The 22,400-nt window shown below is 38.6% G+C and overlaps 1 protein-coding gene and 1 long non-coding RNA gene across 2 annotated transcripts; one reads left to right on the top strand and one right to left on the bottom strand.

Moving 5' to 3' along the window:
- Positions 1–6,619: 6,619 nt before the first annotated feature.
- On the bottom strand, positions 6,620–8,475 carry LOC109183596 (uncharacterized protein At2g34460, chloroplastic). The gene is made up of 5 exons (XM_019333665.1): positions 8,323–8,475; positions 7,996–8,199; positions 7,676–7,795; positions 7,077–7,349; positions 6,620–6,995 (listed from the first exon to the last, which is right to left on the bottom strand). Exons 1-5 carry the CDS (start codon positions 8,446–8,448, stop codon positions 6,831–6,833), a joined length of 888 nt encoding a protein of 295 aa, XP_019189210.1. The 5' UTR covers positions 8,449–8,475; the 3' UTR covers positions 6,620–6,830.
- An 8,203-nt stretch (positions 8,476–16,678) lies between these two features.
- Positions 16,679–17,677, top strand: LOC109183693. The gene is made up of 2 exons (XR_002054598.1): positions 16,679–17,128; positions 17,412–17,677. It is a non-coding gene; the product is annotated as an uncharacterized LOC109183693 (long non-coding RNA).
- The last annotated feature ends 4,723 nt before the right edge of the window (positions 17,678–22,400 follow it).

The following is a 22,400-nucleotide window of genomic DNA, read 5'->3' as shown; positions in this document are numbered from 1 at the left end:
GCAATGGAGAGTAGCAACCGGATGGATTCCAGGATAGCCACTGGAGCAAACGTTTCGTCGTAGTCGATTCCCTCAATTTGAGAATACCCTTGAGCGACTAGTCTTGCTTTATTTCGAGCGATATTGCCTGTTGCGTCAATTTTGTTTCGAAAAATCCACTTTGTACCTACAACATTTACATTATTTGATTTAGGAATTAGAGTTCATACCTTGTTCCTTTCGAATTACCCCAATTCTTCTTGCATGGCCTTGATCCAATGTTCGTCGGTTAAGGCTTCTTTGATATTCTTTGGTTCAAACTGTGACGTATAGCACGAGTATCCAGCTAGTTCAAGATAGTCACGCTTTGGCTTGCCTCTAGTTTTCACACCTGAGCTGGGGTCTCCAATTACATTTTGAATTGGATGATTTTTCTGGATACGAGTTGGAATATCAACATCATCATGTTCATTTTCTGATTGTCTCTTGTTCAGATTCAGGTTGATTGCATATGGGTGCTGAAGCAGGTGATTCTTGGTCTGATTCTGGAGTACCAGTGTCAGGAGTTTTAGGTCGGTTTGTTTCAGATCCTGTCACTGGGTCAGTTTGGATAGCTTCAGTAATTTCACTGGGTTGATCATCAATGACTACATTTGTGGATTCCATAATGGTTTTGGACACTTTATTGTATACTCGATAGGCTCGGCTGTTGGTGGAATATCCAAGAAAAATTCCTTCGTCGCTTTTTGGTTCAAATTTAGACGTAGGATTCCTATCTTTCAAAATAAAACAACGTGAGCCGAAAATGTGAAAATAAGTAATGTTCGGTTTCTTACCTTTCCAAAGCTCGTACGGAGTTTGTATTGTACCCGGACGGAGGTAAACTCTGTTGATGATGTGACACGCGGTGTTTACAGCTTCTGCCCAGAATTTTTGTGGTAGTCCTTTAGCATTGAGCAATACTCTACCCATCTCCTGGATAGTGCGATTTTTCCTTTCCACAACTCCGTTTTGTTGTGGAGTTTTTGGGGCTGAATACTCATGTGTAATCCCTGATTGATTACAAAAGTCGTCGAACAGCTTGTTCTCGAATTCTCTGACGTGATCGCTTCGGATTCTGCTGATGGATTCGTTTCTCTTTTTTTGAAGTTTTAATCCCAGTGTCTTGAATGTCTCAAGAGCCTCAGATTTTTCCTTGAGAAACATAACCCAAGAAAAATGAGAAAAATCATCAACGCAGACTAGTATATATTTCTTACCTCCAAAACTTTCTGTCTGAGTTGGTCCAACGAGATCCATGTGAATTAATTCCAGGCATCGGCTTGTGTTTATGGTGTGTTGAGCAGGGTGAGCTGACCTGACTTGTTTCCCAGCTTGGCAGGCGCCACAGATAGGGGACTCTATTTTCATCTTCGGTAGCCCACGAACACCTTCTATTTTTACAAGTTTATCGAGAAGTCTATAACTGAGATGGCCCATTTTTTGATGCCATAGATCAGCTTCATTCATGCTGGACCTGCAGCATAGCACATTATTTGTTAGGGTATAGCAATTATCAGTTGATCGTTTACCTTCCATGACACATTGATTTGTGTTGTCCATCACACTGCAGCTATTTTTAGTGAAACACACGTTCCAGTTTTGGTCGCACAATTGACTTATGCTAATAAGATTAGCGTGAAGTCCACGGACAAGTAACACTTTGTCCAGTTTTGGCAAACCAGCTATATTTAAAGTGCCTACGCCAGTCACTTGACCTTTGACACCGTCACCAAAAGTAACTTCACCGTTACTGGTGTTGACGTTGTTCAGAAATTTTACATTCCCTGTCATGTGACGGGAACCCCCGCTGTCAAAATACCATTTTTCTTCTCGTCCTGCACTTTTAGTATGAAATGAAACAAAAGATATATAATCATCCTTTTTGACCCAAATCTGTTTTGTGATCGGTTGAATGTTCTTGTGCCTGAACTTCTCAATCATTTGATCTTTGTAGAAGTAGTAACATTCAGGTCTGGTATGTTCGCGTAACCTGCAATAGTGGCAAACAGGATTATATAGCTTATAGCTCATCTTATGTACGTTTACTTCACCATAAGAGCGTTTCACAATGCTGCATTCAGGGATGTCGTCTGGAACAGGTCCAGATGCTTTGACAAAAACAGTCTTATCTTTGGAGTTAGTGCCAGTGAAGCCCAAGCCAAATTTTGCAGAAGTTTTCCTGCCGGAATCAAGAATCTTATCGAGTGTTGAAGTGGTATCCATCATTTGGATTTGTCGTTTGTAGGTGCTGAGCTCCTGTTTCAACTTCTAAACTTCTTGTTGGAGTTTTGCTTCTCGGTCAGCTGCTTCCTTAAGAAGTACCTTTCCGGTTTGTACTTCGTGTTGTAGTCTTTCTTCTCAACCTGCTGCTTCTTTAAGCAAAACATTCCTATCAACTACTTGATTTTGATATACTTTATTTGCATTCGTTATAATCTCTATTTCACTAGCTAGTTTGCAGTTCATTTTTCTTAATGCTTCCCATTTGGGATACAACTTATTAAATTCAGCTTCAAAAGATAAAGCACTTTGTTCCACATCTTCTGCAGAGACGTAGTCACCACCTTCTGAGTCTTCAACAGGTTCTGAACTGTCAGTAAATCGTGCTGTGAATGCAACAAAATTACCCGAAATTTCTTCGACATCTGACCCAGTTGGTTCAACATCGGGCTCGTCATCGCTCCAAGTAATGGCTGACATAGATTTTTTGCGTCGAAGATAGGTGGCGCATTCAGCTTGTACATGCCCAAATCCTTCGCATTCATAACACTTGATGCCTTTGTTATTGGACCTTTCTTTGGACTGTCCTGGACGTGAGACAGACTGCTTGGCGTTTGATGTCCCTGTCCTAGGTGTAGTTTTGAACGACGTTCCTCCCTTTTGTGAACTTCTGTTGCGAGTGTTTTTGGATACCTGTTTCAGAATTTTAGAAAACTGTTTAGTCAAGAATGCAACCGTATCTTCACTAGTTTCATCTGTATCGGATACTACATTAATTTCTTCAGCGGCAAAAGCAATATTTTTTGTTTTTTTTGTATGATCAGTTAAAATCTCCATTTCGTAAGTTTTAAGATTTCCCATAAGTTGAGTAACAGATTTTTTTCTCCCAACCATCATGCTCTGCTCTTGGATGGCTGTGACTTTCACTCGGAACCTGGGCGGTAAAGATCTCAGTATCTTCTTAACAAGTTTTTCCTGCGAAAATGGTTCACCAAGGACCATTGCACGATTTGCCAGTTCCTGTATGCGTGTATGAAAGTCGATGACTGTCTCATCCTCGTTCATGTGCAGTTCTTCGAATTCTGATTGGACCAGTTGCAGCTTTGACTGTTTTACCGAGGTAGTTCCTTCGTATGTAGACTCAAGAGCCTCCCAAGCACCTTTAGCTGAAGGAATACCTGCAACAATTGAGAACTGGCTTTCATGCATAAGAGAATAAATTGTGTCTAAAGCCTTATCATTGTTTCCAGCGTTGGTTATTTCTGTTTGAGTCCACTCAGTCTCAGGCTTAGCTATTTCTGTTCCGTCAGTGCTGGAACTGGGTTTGGTGGGATGTGTCCAACCTGCCACCACAGACCGCCACACGGCTTCACCTTGAGCTTTTAGATGCGTACGGGTGCGAGCCTTCCAATATGCATAGTTGTCGCCAGTCAACTGGGGAAGGACTTTAGTTCGATCCATTCTGTAACACTTAACACCCCGTGAGATCAAACAAATAAGCAATAAACAGGTAAATAAAAATAGCCGCTGAAGAAATGAGTTCAAGATGCACGGATTCGCCAGATCGATAGACTAATAGATTAAGTCTACAGGCTCTGATACCAATTGAAATTGTACCGTGATACTTGAAATATAAAAGTTATGTGTTTTTATACGTTAATTGAGTTATGCACCAATTTAGTTAATTAATTAAACTCATTTATGCAAGTATAAATAATAACTGCAGAAAGCATAAATAAAATAAAAACACAAGGAAATTGTTACGCAGTTCGGAGCTCCTTCTCCTACGTCTGTGGGGCAACCCACGTCTGCCCAATCCACTATAGATGTTCACCAAAGGAGTATTACAATAGGTAATTGAATACGGCCTCCAGCCTTTACCACTACCACTCTTTCTAACACCTATCCAGGACTGACACACGAATACCCGAACAATCTTCACAAGTTGCTTCAGCAATACCACGTACTGATCATGCAGTACAAAATAAATATTCTTACGAATTAAATCAGAAATTACATTTAAAGTATAAATTGCTTTGTAAATTCAAGAGAGCTCTCGCAATATGTAATTCTCAAAAATTGGCAATAGCTTCCTTCGAACAGTGTCCTTTTATAGCACTTCTTGAACCTTTAGCTTAGATCCTCAACCATAGCCTTTTCTTTAGCTACCACTTGTTCGAATGAGTCACCACCACTTATTTTTGTCCTTTTGAAATCTTCTTCGCAGATTAAGGATACAAAGCATGCTAACCACTTATTTCATACTCACATGGTCCATAAAGAATTAAAACAAATAACACTAATTTATTTTAATACTAGTAAGAACAATAAAATAGCCAATAGTGTAATTTTATTTTACACTTACAAAGGATATAAACTTGTGTTTGGTTCCTTGTAATTTATCGAATTCAGATTTTCAAAATGTGATTGTCGATTTTTTTGGTCACCCAAAAAAAAAAAAAATACTACTCATTCTTTATTTAAAAAAGAGGGGAAAAAAAGGGGGTTAAAAAAAAATATGTTTTAGAAGGGAAAAACAAAGTGTACTCATTCTTTCTTTAAAAAAAATGAAGGAAAAAAAATTGGGTTATAGATCCACCGAAATGGGTTACCTTAACCGATGTGTTTTCTAACAAGGTGTTTTCTAACAAGGAAAAGCCCGAAGTCTGTTCCCATCCCTGTCAGGAGAGATGCCAACCATCTCTCCTTTCTACGAACAGTCATTTCTCTGGAGTAGACATATATAAACCGTATTAAAACCTTATAAATATCCGATGTGGGACAACAACAATATTCATTTACCCCACCTCCCACATTGTCTCTGCCACCGCTTAACGACGAAGATGATGATTTCTCTCCCGTTGGATCCCCTGACTTCCAAGACAACCCCACCGATGACCGGCAAGCTGGCAATTACCCCTCTCTCTCTTGTTGATATTGCGGAATTTTGCAATACGTCCATTGTGAGCATTTCACGTACTGTAAGGAACAAGTGTATATATAGGATTTAAGTTTGAAGTACATGATTGTGTTTAGTTTAAAAAAAAAAAAAAAAAAAAAATTACTTTTATTTTGTCTACCGTCCTACTCCTATGTAAACGCATTGAGTAAATGCATTTGATAATTCTCACCCACAAGTGTTGAGTACTCCTTCTGGAAGGAGCTACTTGCTCCAAAAGGTGCTCCTTCCGGGAGAAGCTTTGCTAATTAGGACAAAAGGAGGAGAAGCTTTGCTAATTAGGACAAAAGGAGGAGAAGCTTTGCTAATTAGGACAAAAGGAAGAAAATATAAAAAGACTATTTCTTGTTCACGAACGAATTATGATAATGATCATGTACATATGTTCATATGAATGTATTCGTTAACTGTTAACGAACACTAATAAATAGAATGTGCTTAAAAACGAATACGAACATAATTTTCAAAAATCTTAACAAACAAACAAAAACACTCCAAAAATCCACAAAATATGTTCTACAAATAATGCATCTCATGTAGAAGAAAAATAAACATTATGCACTATGTGACCCACACAATCCACCTAACAAGAATTAAGCACAAGTAATATAATGGATTTTGCAAAAAGTAACCAAAATTCTAAGTATGAGATTAGGTAGGGGCCGCGCGAACGCAGGCCCCTCTGCCACAAATTATGACGTAGGCTCCACCATTAAGGTAGACCTTAGATTGACACCCTTCCAAAGTGCAATGGAAGTCATCAATCTAGGCCATAGGCCTTGATGATCGCCCATTGACCCCGTCCAGGTAAGTATGGAACCAGTTATTATTCGGCCCATTTTTATAACCCATTGCTATGCTCCACCTTTTGTCTTCTGTCGATGTGGGAATCTCTTAAGTATGCAAGTGAACTGTTTCTTCTTCTGCTGCATGCTCTTTTCTTATTGATTTGGGTCTTTTCTTTTGCTGTTTTTTCTTACTGACATTTACAAAATCTAAATTCCTTAGCATATTTATTGCATCAACAAAAGTTAAAATGGTATCAAAATTGATGTATCTAAGAGATGTATGGTAATAGGATGCAACTCTTTTCTTTTTTTTGAGGAAAAAGGATGCAACTCTTGAACCAACTTCAATTCTCTTCAGACATAATTGTTGTATGTTCTGTTGCTTGGGGTTGTGACAATGGAAAGGTTGATTCAAAGCTTGTGATGAATAATCTCTAAATATTCAGAGGATTAAGTAGCTGCACAGTGTTAAACTCAGGTTCTGATTTGGCATGTTAAGGCTCAAGATAGCAACAACATATATCAAATTTCAACCCTGCACTCAACCGTAAGACAAACGGAGAAAGACCTGGAACACCTTGTGGTTTACACCAAAATATATAAGCTGAAATGCCGTTTTGGATCATGATCCACAATATAAGGTGAAGGTATAACAAGATAAAAAAAGACTCGACCTTTAAACTGCACTGAATGAAGGCTGATATGCAAAAAATTGCACAGTTTCAAGTGAAAAATATAATGTATACATAGGTAGTTGAAACTGCCATCAAGGGGGAATGAAAGGATAAACAGTTGTATTATGGCGTACGGTGGTAACAGAAAGTTGGACACAAGTGAGCAAGTTACCGTGGTTTTATAGAAGCAAAAAGTTCCTTGAACGAACGCTTAGGGGCTTCGGTTCTAGCAACTATCTCCACCACTTTGTAGTGAGATTCTGGATGGAGCAACGCCTCGACTGCAACTTCAGCAACCTGATCTCTAGATATAGCACCTCCAGAAAGTGTATCCTAAATCGTTTTGAAGCGAATGAGGAAAGATTCAATTTAGAAATGAAGTTCAAATGTTTAAGCTATAAATTAAAGAATTACCTCTGGCTCCATGACTATGTTTCCATTTGGAGGATCATTTCTCAGTCCACCAGGCCTTATGATTGTGTAATTGATCCCCGACCTCCTTATGTACTGCTCTGCTTGAAGCTTCGCGATCAATGTCAGTCCAAACACATTAAGAATTATGTAGGATGGATTAAACAACTGTCCCATTGCAGCTCCATTGACTAGGATAGAGCTTATAAGGATAAACCTATTAACGCCTTGTTTTCTGCATGCATCAACGAGGTTTACGGTGCCAAAGTTATCCACCTGCACCAGAAACTTGATACATATTAGTCAGACTGTTGACTTGGTAACCATAAAATTACAAGCTAAAACTCCCAGTGGGAGTGGTCTATTAGCCAGCCTTCTTGGTTTGAGCTGGAAGCTAGGCCAGTTTACCTCCTTTTTAATTTTGGTCAGGCACTCCACCTGGTACCACAAGATTATAAGTTCAACTCTCAATGGGAGTGGCCTATTAGCCTTCTTGGTTTAAGCCGGGGAGTTATGGGTATCCTTTTACCGGGTAGAGTTAAAGGCGACCCCTCTAGTAGTGATTCACATAAACTGGAATCAGCAAAGCAACAATGACTCACCTTCCATGGAGCCAATAAATCCCATGAAGGCCGAAATCCAGCTGCACATATCACTGCATCTGAATCTTCACCTATGGCATCACCTAATTTAGTAGCTCCCTCTGTTACATCAGCTTTTACCTAAAATCAGATCATTTAACAATAAAAGTTTTAGAATAGAATTATTCTTTCTTTTTCTTGTGGATGTTTGAGCATCCATCCCAAATTAAAACAACAAATCCTAGATTAGCATCATAATAATCTCCCAAATTCCTTCAGATTAGCGCAATTTTTTGTTTTAGGCGCTCAATTGATGAATTGAAGAAACAAATCCCACTCACAATTTGAAGATGAGGGTTTCCGCCGGGTAAGCTTGTTTTGGCCTTATCTACATCGCGAACGCCTGCCTTAACAGCAAACCCCTTTGTCAGAAGCTGTTCAACTATCCTCTTGCCGGTGTTCCCAGTAGCACCTGCTACAAATATCTTCTTCTTCTTCTGGCTACTACCCGCTTCTTCTTCCACCTTCATTTCACTTCCCTCCATCTGTACTCAACCAAAAACAAAATCGCCATTAGACTGTAAAATCAGCTTTCCTGATTGTTCTGTGCTATCACTGTCAACAGAATTGAAGAACGGGAAAGAGAGAGAAAGAGGTACTATATATACATTTGATGCTTTGAGAAGAAAGGAGCGGGAGCGGGATTTAGAAGGAAAGAGAGAGTGAGAGACTGAATTAACAGTGAAGGAGGGGAAGATAGAGGTTCTGAGGGAGAAGAGACCAGAAGCTGCCATTCGCGGCCGACCAGACAACCACACGTCCACACGTCCACACTTATAATTTATTTATTTATTTTTTAAGAAAAAGTACCAATTGCCAATGGCATAAGTTGCTCCCTATGTGGTACATAATGTGGGTTTGAGTTTTAAATGTTTTTTTCTTGGTAGAATCTAGAGTAAATACTCAAAATGGTTCATCGACTATAGCTAAATTCATAAATTGGTCCTCGACTTTCAATTTCAACCAATTAAGTCCTTAACTTTGTAATTTTGACACGATTTGGTCATTCATCTATTTGACCGTTTGTTGACCGTGATAGACGATCTCCAGAAGAACCTTCAGCTCTCGTTGAAGCATGTGGAGGCCTCCAGGATGACATTGCACTGGTTCGGAAACACGCCGTCTTCTTCGCTCTGGTACGAACTCAACTACATTGAATCCAAAGGGAGGACGAAGAAAGGCGATCGGATTTGGTAGATTGCTTTCGGCAATGGATTCAGATGTAACAGTGCGGTCTGGAAATGCAACTAGAACCTTAAAAACAGACGATGGACCATGAAATTACATATATATCCTCAAAAATCACAGTCAACAAACGGTCAAATCGACAGCGGACCAAATTGTGTTAAAATTACAAAGTTAAGGACTTAATTGGTTGAAATTGAAAGTCGAGGACCAATTTGTGAATTTAGCTATAGTCGAAGGACCATTTTGGGTATTTACTCTAGAATCTAAAAATAGATTACCTAAATAATCTGAGTCTTATATTACAAGACATTGGTATGGGAAGTGTTGATGTGGAGATGGACTCCCAAGTTGTTTTTAATGTTATTTCCGGTACTTCTTTTTATTCTGCTTTTGGTTTATTGATTGATGATATTAAAGATTTGGCATCTGAGATTGATGATGTCCAATTCTGATTCGTTAGGCATTCTGGGAATAGTGCCGCCCATATTATTGCTAGGGAGGTCTTTTCTGAGTCAGGTTGCGGGGAGTGGTTTGACATTCCACCCCCTTTCTTGTAAACACTATTGTTCGTGATTTAATGTATTAAGTTTTGATTTTCAAAAAAAAAAAAAAAAAAAAACACTGAATCTTATATTACTTGAAAGTTGATGTAGCGATAATGTTTCAAGGTAATCACGTTAATGTGATTATTTTCATTTTCTTAGGTAATCTTAAATTACCTTGAATTATTCCAATTTTACCCTAGTTAACTAATCCTTATCCTTATATAATAATAATAATAATAATAATAATAATAATAATAATAATAATAATAATAATAAAAAGAAATAAATATATGTTTATATAATCAAATATACATGTGTATATTTATATATTTAGTTTTTTTATTATTTAATCATTAATATACATTCATACATATAAATAAATAAATAAATAATTAATTAAATAAAAAAAAACACACACACACACACACACACACACACACACACACACACACACATATATATATATATATATATATATATATATATCCCACTATACTTATATTTGGGAGTTGTCAATTACCCCTCAAAAATGACACCCCTATCAGTCCTTGATTTGAAATCGTCTGGCTTAGATTTTTTGATATAACATTTAGATTATTTTTTTTTTCTATTGCCCTCAACTTGTAAACAAATTACAAGTTTGCTATATAATATTATATTGCCCCACTTTTAAAGTTAGTGGAACCAAGTTAGCTTTTTGGCTTCTTTTCATCAATGCATTTCTCTCTTTCTTCTCTATCCATGTGACTCTCTCTTTCTCTTCATCTCTATCCATGTGACTCTCTCTTTCTTCTTTACTCTGTGTCTGGTTTTCCTGACTCTCTGGTTTTCCACTCTCTTTCTCTTCATCTCTATCCATGTGACTCTCTCTTTCTTCTTTACTCTGTGTCTGGTTTTATCTCTATCCATGTGACTCTCTCTTTCTTCTTTACTCTGTGTCTGGTTTTCCAGACTCTCTGGTTTTCCATGTCTTCATTCCTGAATTAAACCTTTTCTTTCAGAGCATGGGAGGAAAACACGTGTTGTATAGTTTCGGCCACATCCTCCCAGTGCCAGCCACGTGCACACGAGCTTGAATCAAGCCGTTTGTGTAGACGATGACATATCTCACACAGGAATCTCCCAACCATGCTCTTGCTCTCATGAGTGTGCCCGTTTTGGTCGTGGGTCACCGTTCCTGGTTCTGCGAGAGTTTCTAAAGAATTGTGCCCAACAATTCTCCTTTGAAGCGACCCTCACTTCTCTCTAACATAGGTGATTCTTTCTCGAGTATCCCGCATACTCAAGAATCATTAAAGCATTAACATGCTAACCTCTTGCGGGAGTCACTGTTTTAACGAGGAGTGGTAGGGAGTCCGAGACCCCCACAGTGACGCGCTCCGTTCCATAATTTAGTTGTCCCATTGAACCTAGGTGCCAGCTAGGTTGGGTATCCACTATAGAACTTTTTAGTCCAAGGGCATTAGACCCATTCCTCGTGTCAACTTCTCCACAACTTCTCTTCCTAACCCTTTGGTCAGCGGATCCGCTATATTGTCTTTTGACTTAACGTAGTCAATCGAGACAACACCAGTTGTGAGTAGTTTTCGAATGGTATTATGTACGTCTACGACGCACATGTCTAGACTTACCATTATACATATGACTCTGTACTCTCCCAATTGTGGCTTGACTATCACAATGCACACATATTGGAGGTACCGGTCTTTCCCAATTAGAAATATCCTCTATAAAATGGCGTAGCCATTCAGCCTCTTCACAACCTTTGTCCAAGGCTATCAGCTCAGATTCCATCGTGGATCTAGCTATCACAGTTTGCTTAGAGGATTTCCATGCAACGGCTGCACCAGCTAGTGTAAACACGTAGCCACTCGTGGACTTAGAGTCCTTAATATCTGATATCCAATTCGCGTCGCTATACCCTTCAAATACAGCGGGATATTTCCCGTAGTGCAGTCCAAGATCACGAGTATACCTCAAGTATCTCATAACCTTTACTATTGCCTTCCAGTGCATAGCACCGGGGTTACTTGTATATCTACTGAGTTTACTAACCGCATAGGCAATATCCGGCCTAGTACAGCTCATAAGATACATCAAGCTACCAATAACCCGAGCATATTCCACTTGTGAAATACCTTCTCCATGGTTCTTGGTTAGATGAATATTTGTATCAAATGGTGTCCTAGCCACTTGACTATCATCCTTGTTAAATTTCTCAAGGATTTTGTCAATATAATGTGATTGGCTCAACACGAGACCATCAGGTCTTCTAATGATTCTAATCCCGAGGATTAAATCAGCCAAATCCATATCTTTCATGTCAAATCTCGCATTTAACATGTTCTTGGTAGACTTGATCATCCGATCATTACTACCAACGATGAGAATATCATCGACATATAAACAAAGAATGACGTAGCCGTCTATCGTTTCCTTAACGTAGACACATTTGTCACTTTCGTTTATTTTAAACCCGTTAGTTAACATCGCATGGTCAAACTTCTCGTGCCACTGCTTAGGCGCTTGTTTTAAACCATAGAGCGATTTAACTAACTTACACACTTTCCTTTCTTGGCTCGGAACCATGAACCCTTCGAGTTGTTCCATATAGATTTCCTCATCTAATTCGCCATTTAGGAAAGCGGTTTTCACTTTCATTTGATGAACTTCCAAGTTCTGCAGCGCGGCTATGGCAAGTATCATTCTAATGGAGTTTATTCTCGTCACGGGAGAATACGTGTCGAAGTAATTGAGGCCCTCGCGTTGCCTGTAACCATTGATTACAAGCCTAGCCTTATACTTCTCGATGGAACCATCCGGATTCATCTTCCTTTTAAAGACCCACTTGGATCCTAAGGGTTTACTACCCGGAGGAAGATCAACGAGTTCCCAAGTGTGATTCTGTAGGATAGAATCCACTTCACTTTTTATAGCCTCTTTCCACATTGGTCCTTCCGTAGAAGTCACGGCTTCTACATACGTTCGAGGCTCGTTCTCTATCAAACAAGATAGAAAATCGGGTTCATTTTCTAATAACAAGTTAGAGTACCCGAATTGTACTCTAACAAGTAAGTTAGAAAATCAAGACCGAATGATTTTCCAACTCTCGCCCGCTTACTGCGTCTCTGCTCGAGCTTGGGTTCTTTCTCAGATTCCCCACTATCATTATCCATAGTTTCGTCAAACGTTCGTTTTGACGTACTTGGTCCCTCATTGGACCTACAAGGAAATATATTTTCGAAGAAATATGCGTTCCTTGATTCTATTATCGTGTTCTCGTGTACATCCGGATTATTGGACTCGTGTACTAAGAACCGATACGCACTACTATTATGTGCATAGCTAATAAAGATACAGCCCATCGTCTTAGGACCTATCTTTACTTTCTTAGGTGTTGGCACCAACACTTTGGCAAGACACCCCCACACTTTCAGGTACTGGTAGGAAGGTTTCCTACCGTTCCACAGCTCATAAGGAGTCTTATCGAGCTTCTTGCGGGGTATCTTATTCAGAAGGTAATTGCTTGTCAAAATTGCCTCACCCCACGCATCTTGAGGTAGGCCCGAACTTATAAGCATCGCATTCATCATATCTTTCAATGTACGATTCTTTCGTTCGGCAACACCGTTCGATTGAGGTGAGTAAGGTGTCGTACGTTCGTGTATTATACCTATACTTGCACAGAAGTCACCAATAGGTGCTTCGTACTCACCACCTCTATCGCTTCTAACCTTCTTAATTCTCCGATTAAGTTGGTTTTCCACTTCATTCTTATAAAGAACGAATTTATCAACGGCTTCATCTTTGCTTTAAGCAAATACACATAGCAGTATCGCTTGCTATCGTCGATAAATGTGATAAAATACTTATTACCACCTCTCGTTTGTATCGATCTAAAATCGCACAAATCACTATGGATTAATTCTAGTGGTTCAGTTTCCCTTTCAACCGATTTGAAAGGTACTTTCGTTAGTTTTGCCTCAACACAAATTTCACACTTGTTATTTGTGTCAATTTGAAAGTTAGGAATATGGTCAATGCTAATTAATCTACGCATAGAATTAAAATTAACATGACCTAGTCTACCATGCCACAAATTGGAAGACTCAAGCAAGTAAACAGAATTAACTTTGCTTTTATTGATAACAGGAATTACATTGAGCTTAAAGAGCCCATCAGTTACATATCCTTTTACCAACAAACATCCCTAACTTGGACAAGACTACTTTGTCGGACTCGAACACCATGCGAAAGCCATGCTTGTTCAACAGTGATCCAGACACAAGATTCTTCCTCAGCTCAGGAACATACAGCACGTTATTCAACGTCAGTTCCTTCCCGGAAGTCATCTTCAGAACCACCTTGCCCATGCCTTCCACAGCAGACTGAGCAGAGTTTCCCATCCACACATTTTCACCCTCAACGGTCTCAAAGGTGTTGAACATCTCTCGGTTGCAACACAAGTGCATGGTTGCACCGGTATCAATGAACCATTCACGAGGGTTTGAGCCCACGAGGTTCACTTCGGTCACCATAGCCGAAAGGCTAATCTCGACCTCCTTCTGATTGCTATCTCCAACAATATTGGCTTCAGAACTCTTGTTCTTCTTCCTTGGAGCCTTGCATTCAGATGCTCTATGGCCATGCTTGCCACAATTGTAGCATTCACCAGGAAACTTGTTCTTGGTAACGCCACCTTTCGGACCTAGCTTTCGCTTATCCTTCTTGTTCCTCTTGGAGCTCTTACCGTGCTCCACAACGTTGGCCTTAGCGCCAACAACGATAGGAACTTTCCTATCATTCGTCCTGTTCCCTTCCTCAATCCTGAGTCGCTGGATCAGGTCCTCCAGATTCATCTCCTTTCGCTTATGCTTAAGGTAGTTCTTGAAGTCCTTTCAACTTGGAGGCAACAAGTGGATCACAGATCCCACTTGGAAGGCTTCACTTAGCACATCGTCACGGATCTCATCAAAGATTAATTGCAAATCTTCTACCTGACTTAGCACGGTCTTTGAATCAACCATTTTGAAGTCGAGGAATCGGCCAACCACAAATTTCTTTGAGTCGGCATCCTCACTTCGGTATTTATGATCCAAAGCTTCCCACAACGCTTTTGATGTGCTTATCTTTCGATATACATCATACAGCATGTCACACAGTCCGTTCAGGATGTAGTTTCGGCAAAGGAAGTCCGAATCCTTCCAATAGCCAACTGCCATCACGGATTGTGCATCTTGTTCCTTTAACTCGGGAACCTTCTCGGACAAGAACCTCGCCAAGCCGAGAGTTGCTAGGTAGAACAACATTTTCTGTTGCCACCTCTTAAAGTTCGAATCAACACCGGTGAACTTCTCCGGCTTTTCAGCCAAACCACTCGGTACCGATGGTACCCGAGACATGGGAATATATCCCTCAGTGCTCCCAGCATCTTGTGAACCAACGTTCATTGGTGTAGCTTGGGAATTAGCAACATTGTTGCCATTTCCTCCACTGTTGTCCGCAACAACGTTATTGTTGTCGTTTCTTCCATTGTTGTCCGCAACAACATTATCCTCCCCATCAATTGGCAGTACAGGATGCTCCATTTTTCTTCAAGGAAATTCGGAGAAGACCACCAACAGGAAAACAAATGAATAAGGTTTTAAGACTGTTGGAACCGTTGGTAGGAAAACAAATAATAATCAAATAAAATTGACTATTATTTTCTGGAAAGAAGTGAAGAAAAGATGAAGAAATTTGGCTAGTGTTTGGTGTTAGGTTTTTGCAAGAGTCGAGTGAGCACTCTTTCCTTAAAACCTTATTTGCCACCTCCCAAAGATGCTAGGAGCGTTGTGGCCTAGGCTTCCCAGGATAAAACTTGCTATGATCCAATGTTTGAGCATTCAAACAAAGAATCCGGCGAGCAAGATAATGGCTATGAACACAGTATAGCTAAAGAAAGAGTAGAAGCAGAGAGGTTTTGAGGCTAAAAATGATGAACTTTCGTGTTCTATTTTCTGTGTGTAAAATCTCTACTGCCCAACTCTTCCTTTTATAGGGGTGGAGGACTTAAATAGCTTTTAATTAGGCACCCCCACTACACCTGGTAACAGCAACCAACTACATCCTCCCAGTGCCATTTTCCGGACGACATTCGTGCCCGCAGGTGCCGGCGCACACGAGCTCGTGCTTGAATCAAGCCTCTCGATCTCGTACATCCTCCCAATGCCATTTTCCGGACGCCGGCGCACACGAGCTCGTGCTTGAATCAAGCCTCTCGATCTCGTACATCCTCCCAGTGCCATTTTCCGGACGACATTCGTGCCCGCAGGTGCCGGCGCACACGAGCTCGTGCTTGAATCAAGCCTCTCGATCTCGTACATCCTCCCAATGCCATTTTCCGGACGCCGGCGCACACGAGCTCGTGCTTGAATCAAGCCTCTCGATCTCGTACATCCTCCCAGTGCCATTTTCCGGACGACATTCGTGCCCGCAGGTGCCGGCGCACACGAGCTCGTGCTTGAATCAAGCCTCTCGATCTCGTACATCCTCCCAATGCCATTTTCCGGACGCCGGCGCACACGAGCTCGTGCTTGAATCAAGCCTCTCGATCTCGTACATCCTCCCAGTGCCATTTTTCGGCCGGCGCACACGAGCTCGTGCTTGAATCAAGCCTCTCGATCTCGTACATCCTCCCAATGCCATTTTCCGGACGCCGGCGCACACGAGCTCGTGCTTGAATCAAGCCTCTCGATCTCGTACATCCTCCCAGTGCCATTTTCCGGACGACATTCGTGCCCGCAGGTGCCGGCGCACACGAGCTCGTGCTTGAATCAAGCCTCTCGATCTCGTTTCTAGTTGGAATTTGATTTGCACCCACCCCCCCCCCCCCCCCTCTCCCCGCACGAGAGAGCCTCTATGCTATACAATTCTACAAGCTTCAAAAGAGCTCTTGTATATAAGGGGGGAAAATCTTTATTCCAAAGCAATGTGGGACAAAAGCCACTTTTTCCCTTCATTTTCCAACTCAAATGGGTCTACTTTGAGAATCAATATCTCATTCAACCATTATCCGTTTTGAGCGTACAGTATATCGATCTCTTCGTCTCACTACGAAGAATCCGAATCCACTTTGACCCGATCCAAATCAGAAGTGGACCCCACTAATAATTGTACCACAAAATAGCCACTTAACATGCCATTTTATATCATTTTAAGCTATTTTTTCCAACAAAGTATAAGGGTGAGGACTTTGAAGGTTGAAAAGAGATGAGGATGGTGAGTGACATTGATTGTTCGGAGTGCCCGGGTCTGTGTGGGTTCTTAGTTGTTGAAGCTTATCCAAAGGGGTACTCTTCCAAGATCCCCTCTGATTTGGTCCTTTTTTCTGGGGATTGGCTTCATAGAGGTAATATCCTGTGTTGCTCTTATACCTATATCTATATTTATTATCTTAGATATACACCCATAAAATATTTAGAGATCTAGATATATTTATTTTTATTGGACTTCTATAGAAAGGGACCATGGACCCATACTCACACAAGTGTGGGAGTAGCCTACTGGACCCAATCTTTCACAGCAAAGGGGATCGGAAATTCATTTGCTTAATTTGTTCAGTTCTAAGAGCCCTTTTCCGGCTTAGCTCCCCCATCTCCTTTTAGCCTTCTTTTTGGTCTTCCCCGCGATTCCTCTCCAGGTAAAGTTTTCTTTTGCTTGCATTTTTTGTTTTGTTTTTGTTTTTAGCTCAGGGGAAAGACATTTATGTGCATATTTCTAGGGCTTATCAAGCTATACTGAAATTTTTTAAGGTGGTGTTGTTTGTGGTGAGGGTGGAAATTAAAAAGAAAAGTATAAATGAATTCATTATTTGTGAGGTTTTCATTCTGATTGTGTAGCAGAAATTAGCTATTAAATTATAGCATCAACTTGTGTTATATGTGTGAATCAGTTTATGTGATTCTTTGTGATTGGTCAAGCAGGCACTTTGAGGAATAAGGAGATTGAATTAACTAGAAAAGCTCTTGCATTTAGGTGTTTGGTATATTCTCTTTGACAATGTTTAGATCAGCCATGGCCATTTATCCTCGCAACTTCTGTCGGCGAAGAGCATGAATCTGTTAGGCAGGAGTAAAGAAGACGACCTTGAGTATTATTATGATATGATTGAGATCCTTTTGAGTGAATTTTAGCTGTTTCTATATGCCGACTAATTAATGCTATAGTATATTTATTTGAGTTATTTTTATATGTTAGTTTCAATTTCGGTATATTATATTTAATGGATGTTTGGATATTCGATGAAGTATTGCCGACATATATGCCTAGCTGTGAACTTAATTTTTGAACCTCTGACTGCTCATTTGGAGAGTCACGCCATTTGACAAGGTCTTTGGTTCAGTGAATTTAATTTGTGTTAATTAATCAACTAATAAATAAAATATCAGCCTAGACGTCAATCTGAACAAAAAAAAAAATTTAAAGTATGGTTGTTGGTAAAGAGGTTTGATTAATCACAAATGTATAAATCATATCATTATATTTATTAGCAATGAAATTGCAAGTGTTAGAAAAGCTAATGTTAAGTTGGTTAGGACTTCCATCAACCACAAGCAAGCAATGAGTGAAAATTTTGATTTGGACTTTTAATATTCAAACAGACTAAGACGATTGAATAAAAAAAAGTCATTAGAAATTGCTTCTTTTACAGTATGTCATTTGGAAACTTGGGGTAGTAGAATCACTTTGTTTCATTACTTTGACTTGTATAATGTCGCATAGCTATAATATGAACCTAATATGGCTTATTTGAATTTCTTTGAAGTGGTGGCAGGCTGGGTGTGTTAGAGAACAACGAAATTATAAAATCTAAAATTATAACTTGTATCATGTTGCTTCTAAATAATAATGTAGTTATGTATATTTTATTTTTTCATATGACAATTATTAAATTTATATTTATATATTTATCATTTAAAAATTAGAACACATTAATTGATCGTTGGACATGGCGTTTCGTGCAAAGCGCGTGCCGACGACTAGTATATATATAGGGAAGGGTTCAGGTGCGGGTGATGCTTCCCGTGCGGTTATGCGGTTAAACGCACCTTAAGTATACAAATCACCATGCACCTTAAGCACACAAACAAAGCACCTTAAGAACACAAATCACTCACATTAAGTACATAAACCACGCACCTTGAGCACAGAACAAAACACATTAAGCATAAAACCCACACACTTAAGATTTTAAAATGACTCACATTAAACACAAATTCACGCACATTAAGCATAAAACTCACGCACATTAAGCACAAACCTCACGCACATCAAGCATTAAACTGGCGCACTTTAAGTATTAACTCACACATTTTAAGTTTCAACAACTACTGACATTAATCACTAACCCCACCCACATTTGTTGAGCTATTACTGTGCAATCCAACTATTAGCTTAAGTTTTTAGTTGAGATGGAGCACATGCTTCAACTTGGTATCAGAGCCACGCCACCCATAAGACCACCCATAAAAGACTACGGTCCACGTGTTGCTTGGTAATCTAAATGTTGATTTAACCAAAATCAATGGTTCTCCTTTCACCGCACTTGGCATCCTCAGGAACCCCTTTCTATAAATATTATTGAGGACATTATAGTAAGGTAATATTATATTCCACAATCCAAACCAAACACATAAGGTAGAGGACATTATAGTAAGGTAATATTATATTCCACAATCCAAACCAAACACATAAGGTAGAGGACATTATAGTAAGGTAATATTATATTCCACAATCCAAACCAAACACATAAGGTAATCTTACATTCCTAAAATCCCACATTACCTTCCTGCAGGTAATCCTATTACCTGGGGTAATCTAAGATTCCATGAACCAAACACCCCCTTAAAAATATGTGTAATTAGAATATTTTACTAATTTTTCTTGGTAGAATCTAAAAAATAAGATGTGTGTAACTAAACCTTTAAATATGTGTAATTAGACATTTTATTAATTTTTCTTGGTAGAATCTAAATCATATAATTTACATGGTATGTACTATGAATTGTCATTTCTTCTATCATACTAGTTGGAATGAAAGATTGAAATGTTTTCAATTTAAATTGCATTAAAATAAATAATAAAAATGTCTCAATTGCACATATCTTACTTGTTTAATGGTTCAATTACACACTTTTTAAGTCCAGTGACCCAATTGCATAAAAGCGATAAGTTTAATGACATATTTGACATTTATTCCTATTTTTTATTTTGGTAATTTGCAATAGTTTAAAATTGAAAAGTGCTTTTTTTTTTTCTTAAATATTACTCCGTATTATACAATCCCCTTTTGTATGTCTCCATTAGGCATGTGCAACGGTCGGGTCGAGTCGGGTCGGGTCGGATGCCTCCAACCCAATCGAATTTCAATTTGTATTTTAAAATCCAATTTCATTTTATAATTTAAAATATTACTTCGCTTTTATTATATTTCGGATGCGGTCCGATATTCGAAATCAATTCGGTTCAGTCAAATTAAAAAAAAAATAATAATAATTGAACAAAACACTTAAAAATTAAAAAAGTTTAAAAAATTACAAACTACTAAAAAATTACAAATTAATTGAACAAACTATAGTCTATTATTGCATTACAAAATACAAATAAGTGAATTAAATTACTATGTACATGCAAAAAACTACTTTTCCACAATTCCACTAAGTTACATACAATTATACAAAACATATTAAGTTATCAATTATCACTTGTGAATTGTTCAAGACTTCAAGACTACAACTCTTCAAGAGTTCAAGTTACTAAGTACATACAATTTACAAAACTAAATACATACTAGCTTAATCCCTTATTTTTTAGATCATTGGTGAAAGCTTTCATCATCGCCATAAATACATAATAATAGATTAAAATGTGTCAAATACAGTCATAGAAACATTACCAGCAGTCTAGCACACAAGGATAAACTTTGCCATCTTAGGAACTAACCAACTTACCAACAAAAGCAACAACTAACAAGTTACCAAGCCTCAATAGAACAACTAGGCAGCAACTAATTAAATTAGTTATCAAGCCTCATCAATAATAGTATAAATGTATAATACATTATACATAATACATAATACATTAATACAAGAATATAAAGTATCAAATATAAAGCAAAACAATACATGAATCGTAGGAAGTGTAGAACCACTAATCCTCCCAGTTCCACTGCCACCATCAGCACCAAATTCTGCAAAATAAAAAAGAGTACAATGTAAAAATTAGAGCAAATACCAATTTTAGTCCCACGAGTATTAGCAAAATGACAGTTTTGGTCCACATGTTTAATTCCTACCAATTTTCATCCACGACTATTGTTTAGTACCAATTTTCATCCATAACTATTATTTTAGTGCCAAAATTAATCACGCCGGTCACCCCTTCGTTTAAGACATGTCGGAATATGAAATTATTAAGGGTAGTTTCGTGCTTTTCAACTTAATATTCCAATTTGAGCATAAATAAATGAATTTAAGCCCAAAGATTTATCCCAATTCGCAGTTCTCCTCCTCATCCTACCTTGATTTGAGGAGGAAAATTGCGAATTGGGATAGATCTTATGGCTTAAATCCCTTTTATTCATGCTCAAATATGGATCCTAATTTGAAAAGTACGAAACTACCCTTAATAATTTCATATTCCAGCATGTCTTAAACGAAGGGGTGACCGGCGTGATAAATTTTGGCACTAAAATAATAGTTGTGGATGAAAATTGGTACTAAAACAATAGTCGTGGATGAAAATTGGTAGGAATTAAACATGTGGACCAAAACTGTCATTTTGCTAATACTCGTGGGACCAAAATTGGTATTTCAAGGACAACTGGACAAGTTAAAAGTAAATAAAAATTGGGAAAATTTCAATTTTGGTCACATGACTATAGGGGCATTGTTAATTTTAGCACCTGACTTTTAAAAGTGTCAATTTAGTACCTTGACTATGTAATTTTTGTCAATTTTGGTCACTCCGCCCGAATTGACGGTCAAATTTGACCGGAAAAATTTAATCAAACATTTAGTCTATAATCTGAGGGGCAAAATCGTCTTTTGATCCTTTCTAGACTAAATGTTGGATTAAATTTTTCCGACCAAATTTGGCCGTCAATTTTGCCGGAGTGACCAAAATTGACAAAAATTACATAGTCAATGGACTAAATTGACATTTTTAAAAGTCAGGTGTTGAAATTAACAATGCCCCTATAGTCATGTGACCAAAATTGAAATTTTCTCATAAAAATTGCATGAATGTTAGGAAGTGTTACCTTATTCAAATCTCTCCAATTCCTCCACATTTTACTCAATTGATAAAGAGGTATTTGGCAGCCTAAGCCAATCTTGAATACAAACCAAAGCTTCCACAATTTGTAGGAGTTAATGAACTCCTAAAAGGATCTAAAACCCTCACAGATGTGAAAGGCATATTCTGAGGCGCAGTGGATATTGGTATAGCTAAACCATCCCTAGCTATCTTAAAAAGGATAGGAAATCTTTTAGCATTCAGCTTCCAGCACCTAAGTATATCAAAAGAAGTTTCATCTTTAACTATTGCCTCAATCAAGTAAATTTTTAACTCAATTTTTTTTCTTTCCCCCATTTTTCATTCTTTGTTTCTTAATTTGGGACTTTAACAAGTGTTATGGCCTCCCAACTGTAGATTGTGAAGAATCAGTAGAAGGACTGGTAAAAGCAGTAGGGGCAACAGTAGGTCTACTAGAGGGAGTAGAGGCTGCATAATCATCTAACAACTCTGTCAAAGCATCAAATACTTTCCCATAGTAGCTTTTACCTTTTTTCCTCACTATACATGTGCTTGATCTGAGTTGGCATGTACTCTAATTTGTCCCTAGGGTTTAGAATGTTTGCAAAGAATATCATCAAAGTTCATCTTATCTATATCCCCCAATATTTTTCAAT

This window comes from Ipomoea nil, unplaced genomic scaffold (genome assembly GCF_001879475.1).
Source record: "Ipomoea nil cultivar Tokyo-kokei standard unplaced genomic scaffold, Asagao_1.1 scaffold1149, whole genome shotgun sequence".
NCBI lineage: Eukaryota > Viridiplantae > Streptophyta > Magnoliopsida > Solanales > Convolvulaceae > Ipomoea > Ipomoea nil.
The sequence above is the reverse complement of the archived record's forward strand: the minus strand, read 5'-3'. Positions and strand labels throughout refer to the sequence as shown.

What these genes read in the sequence shown, in the direction of transcription:
- LOC109183596 (XM_019333665.1), bottom strand. Translation starts at nt 8,448, where the DNA reads ATGGCAGCTTCTGGTCTCTTCTCCCTCAGAACCTCTATCTTCCCCTCC. An exon ending in TTCTTCTCAAAGCATCAAAT is followed by an intron (nt 8,200 to 8,322) that starts GTATATATAGTA and finishes GGTTGAGTACAG; the next exon opens with ATGGAGGGAAGTGAAATGAA. An exon ending in ATTTATTGGCTCCATGGAAG is followed by an intron (nt 7,350 to 7,675) that starts GTGAGTCATTGT and finishes TTTCTGGTGCAG; the next exon opens with GTGGATAACTTTGGCACCGT.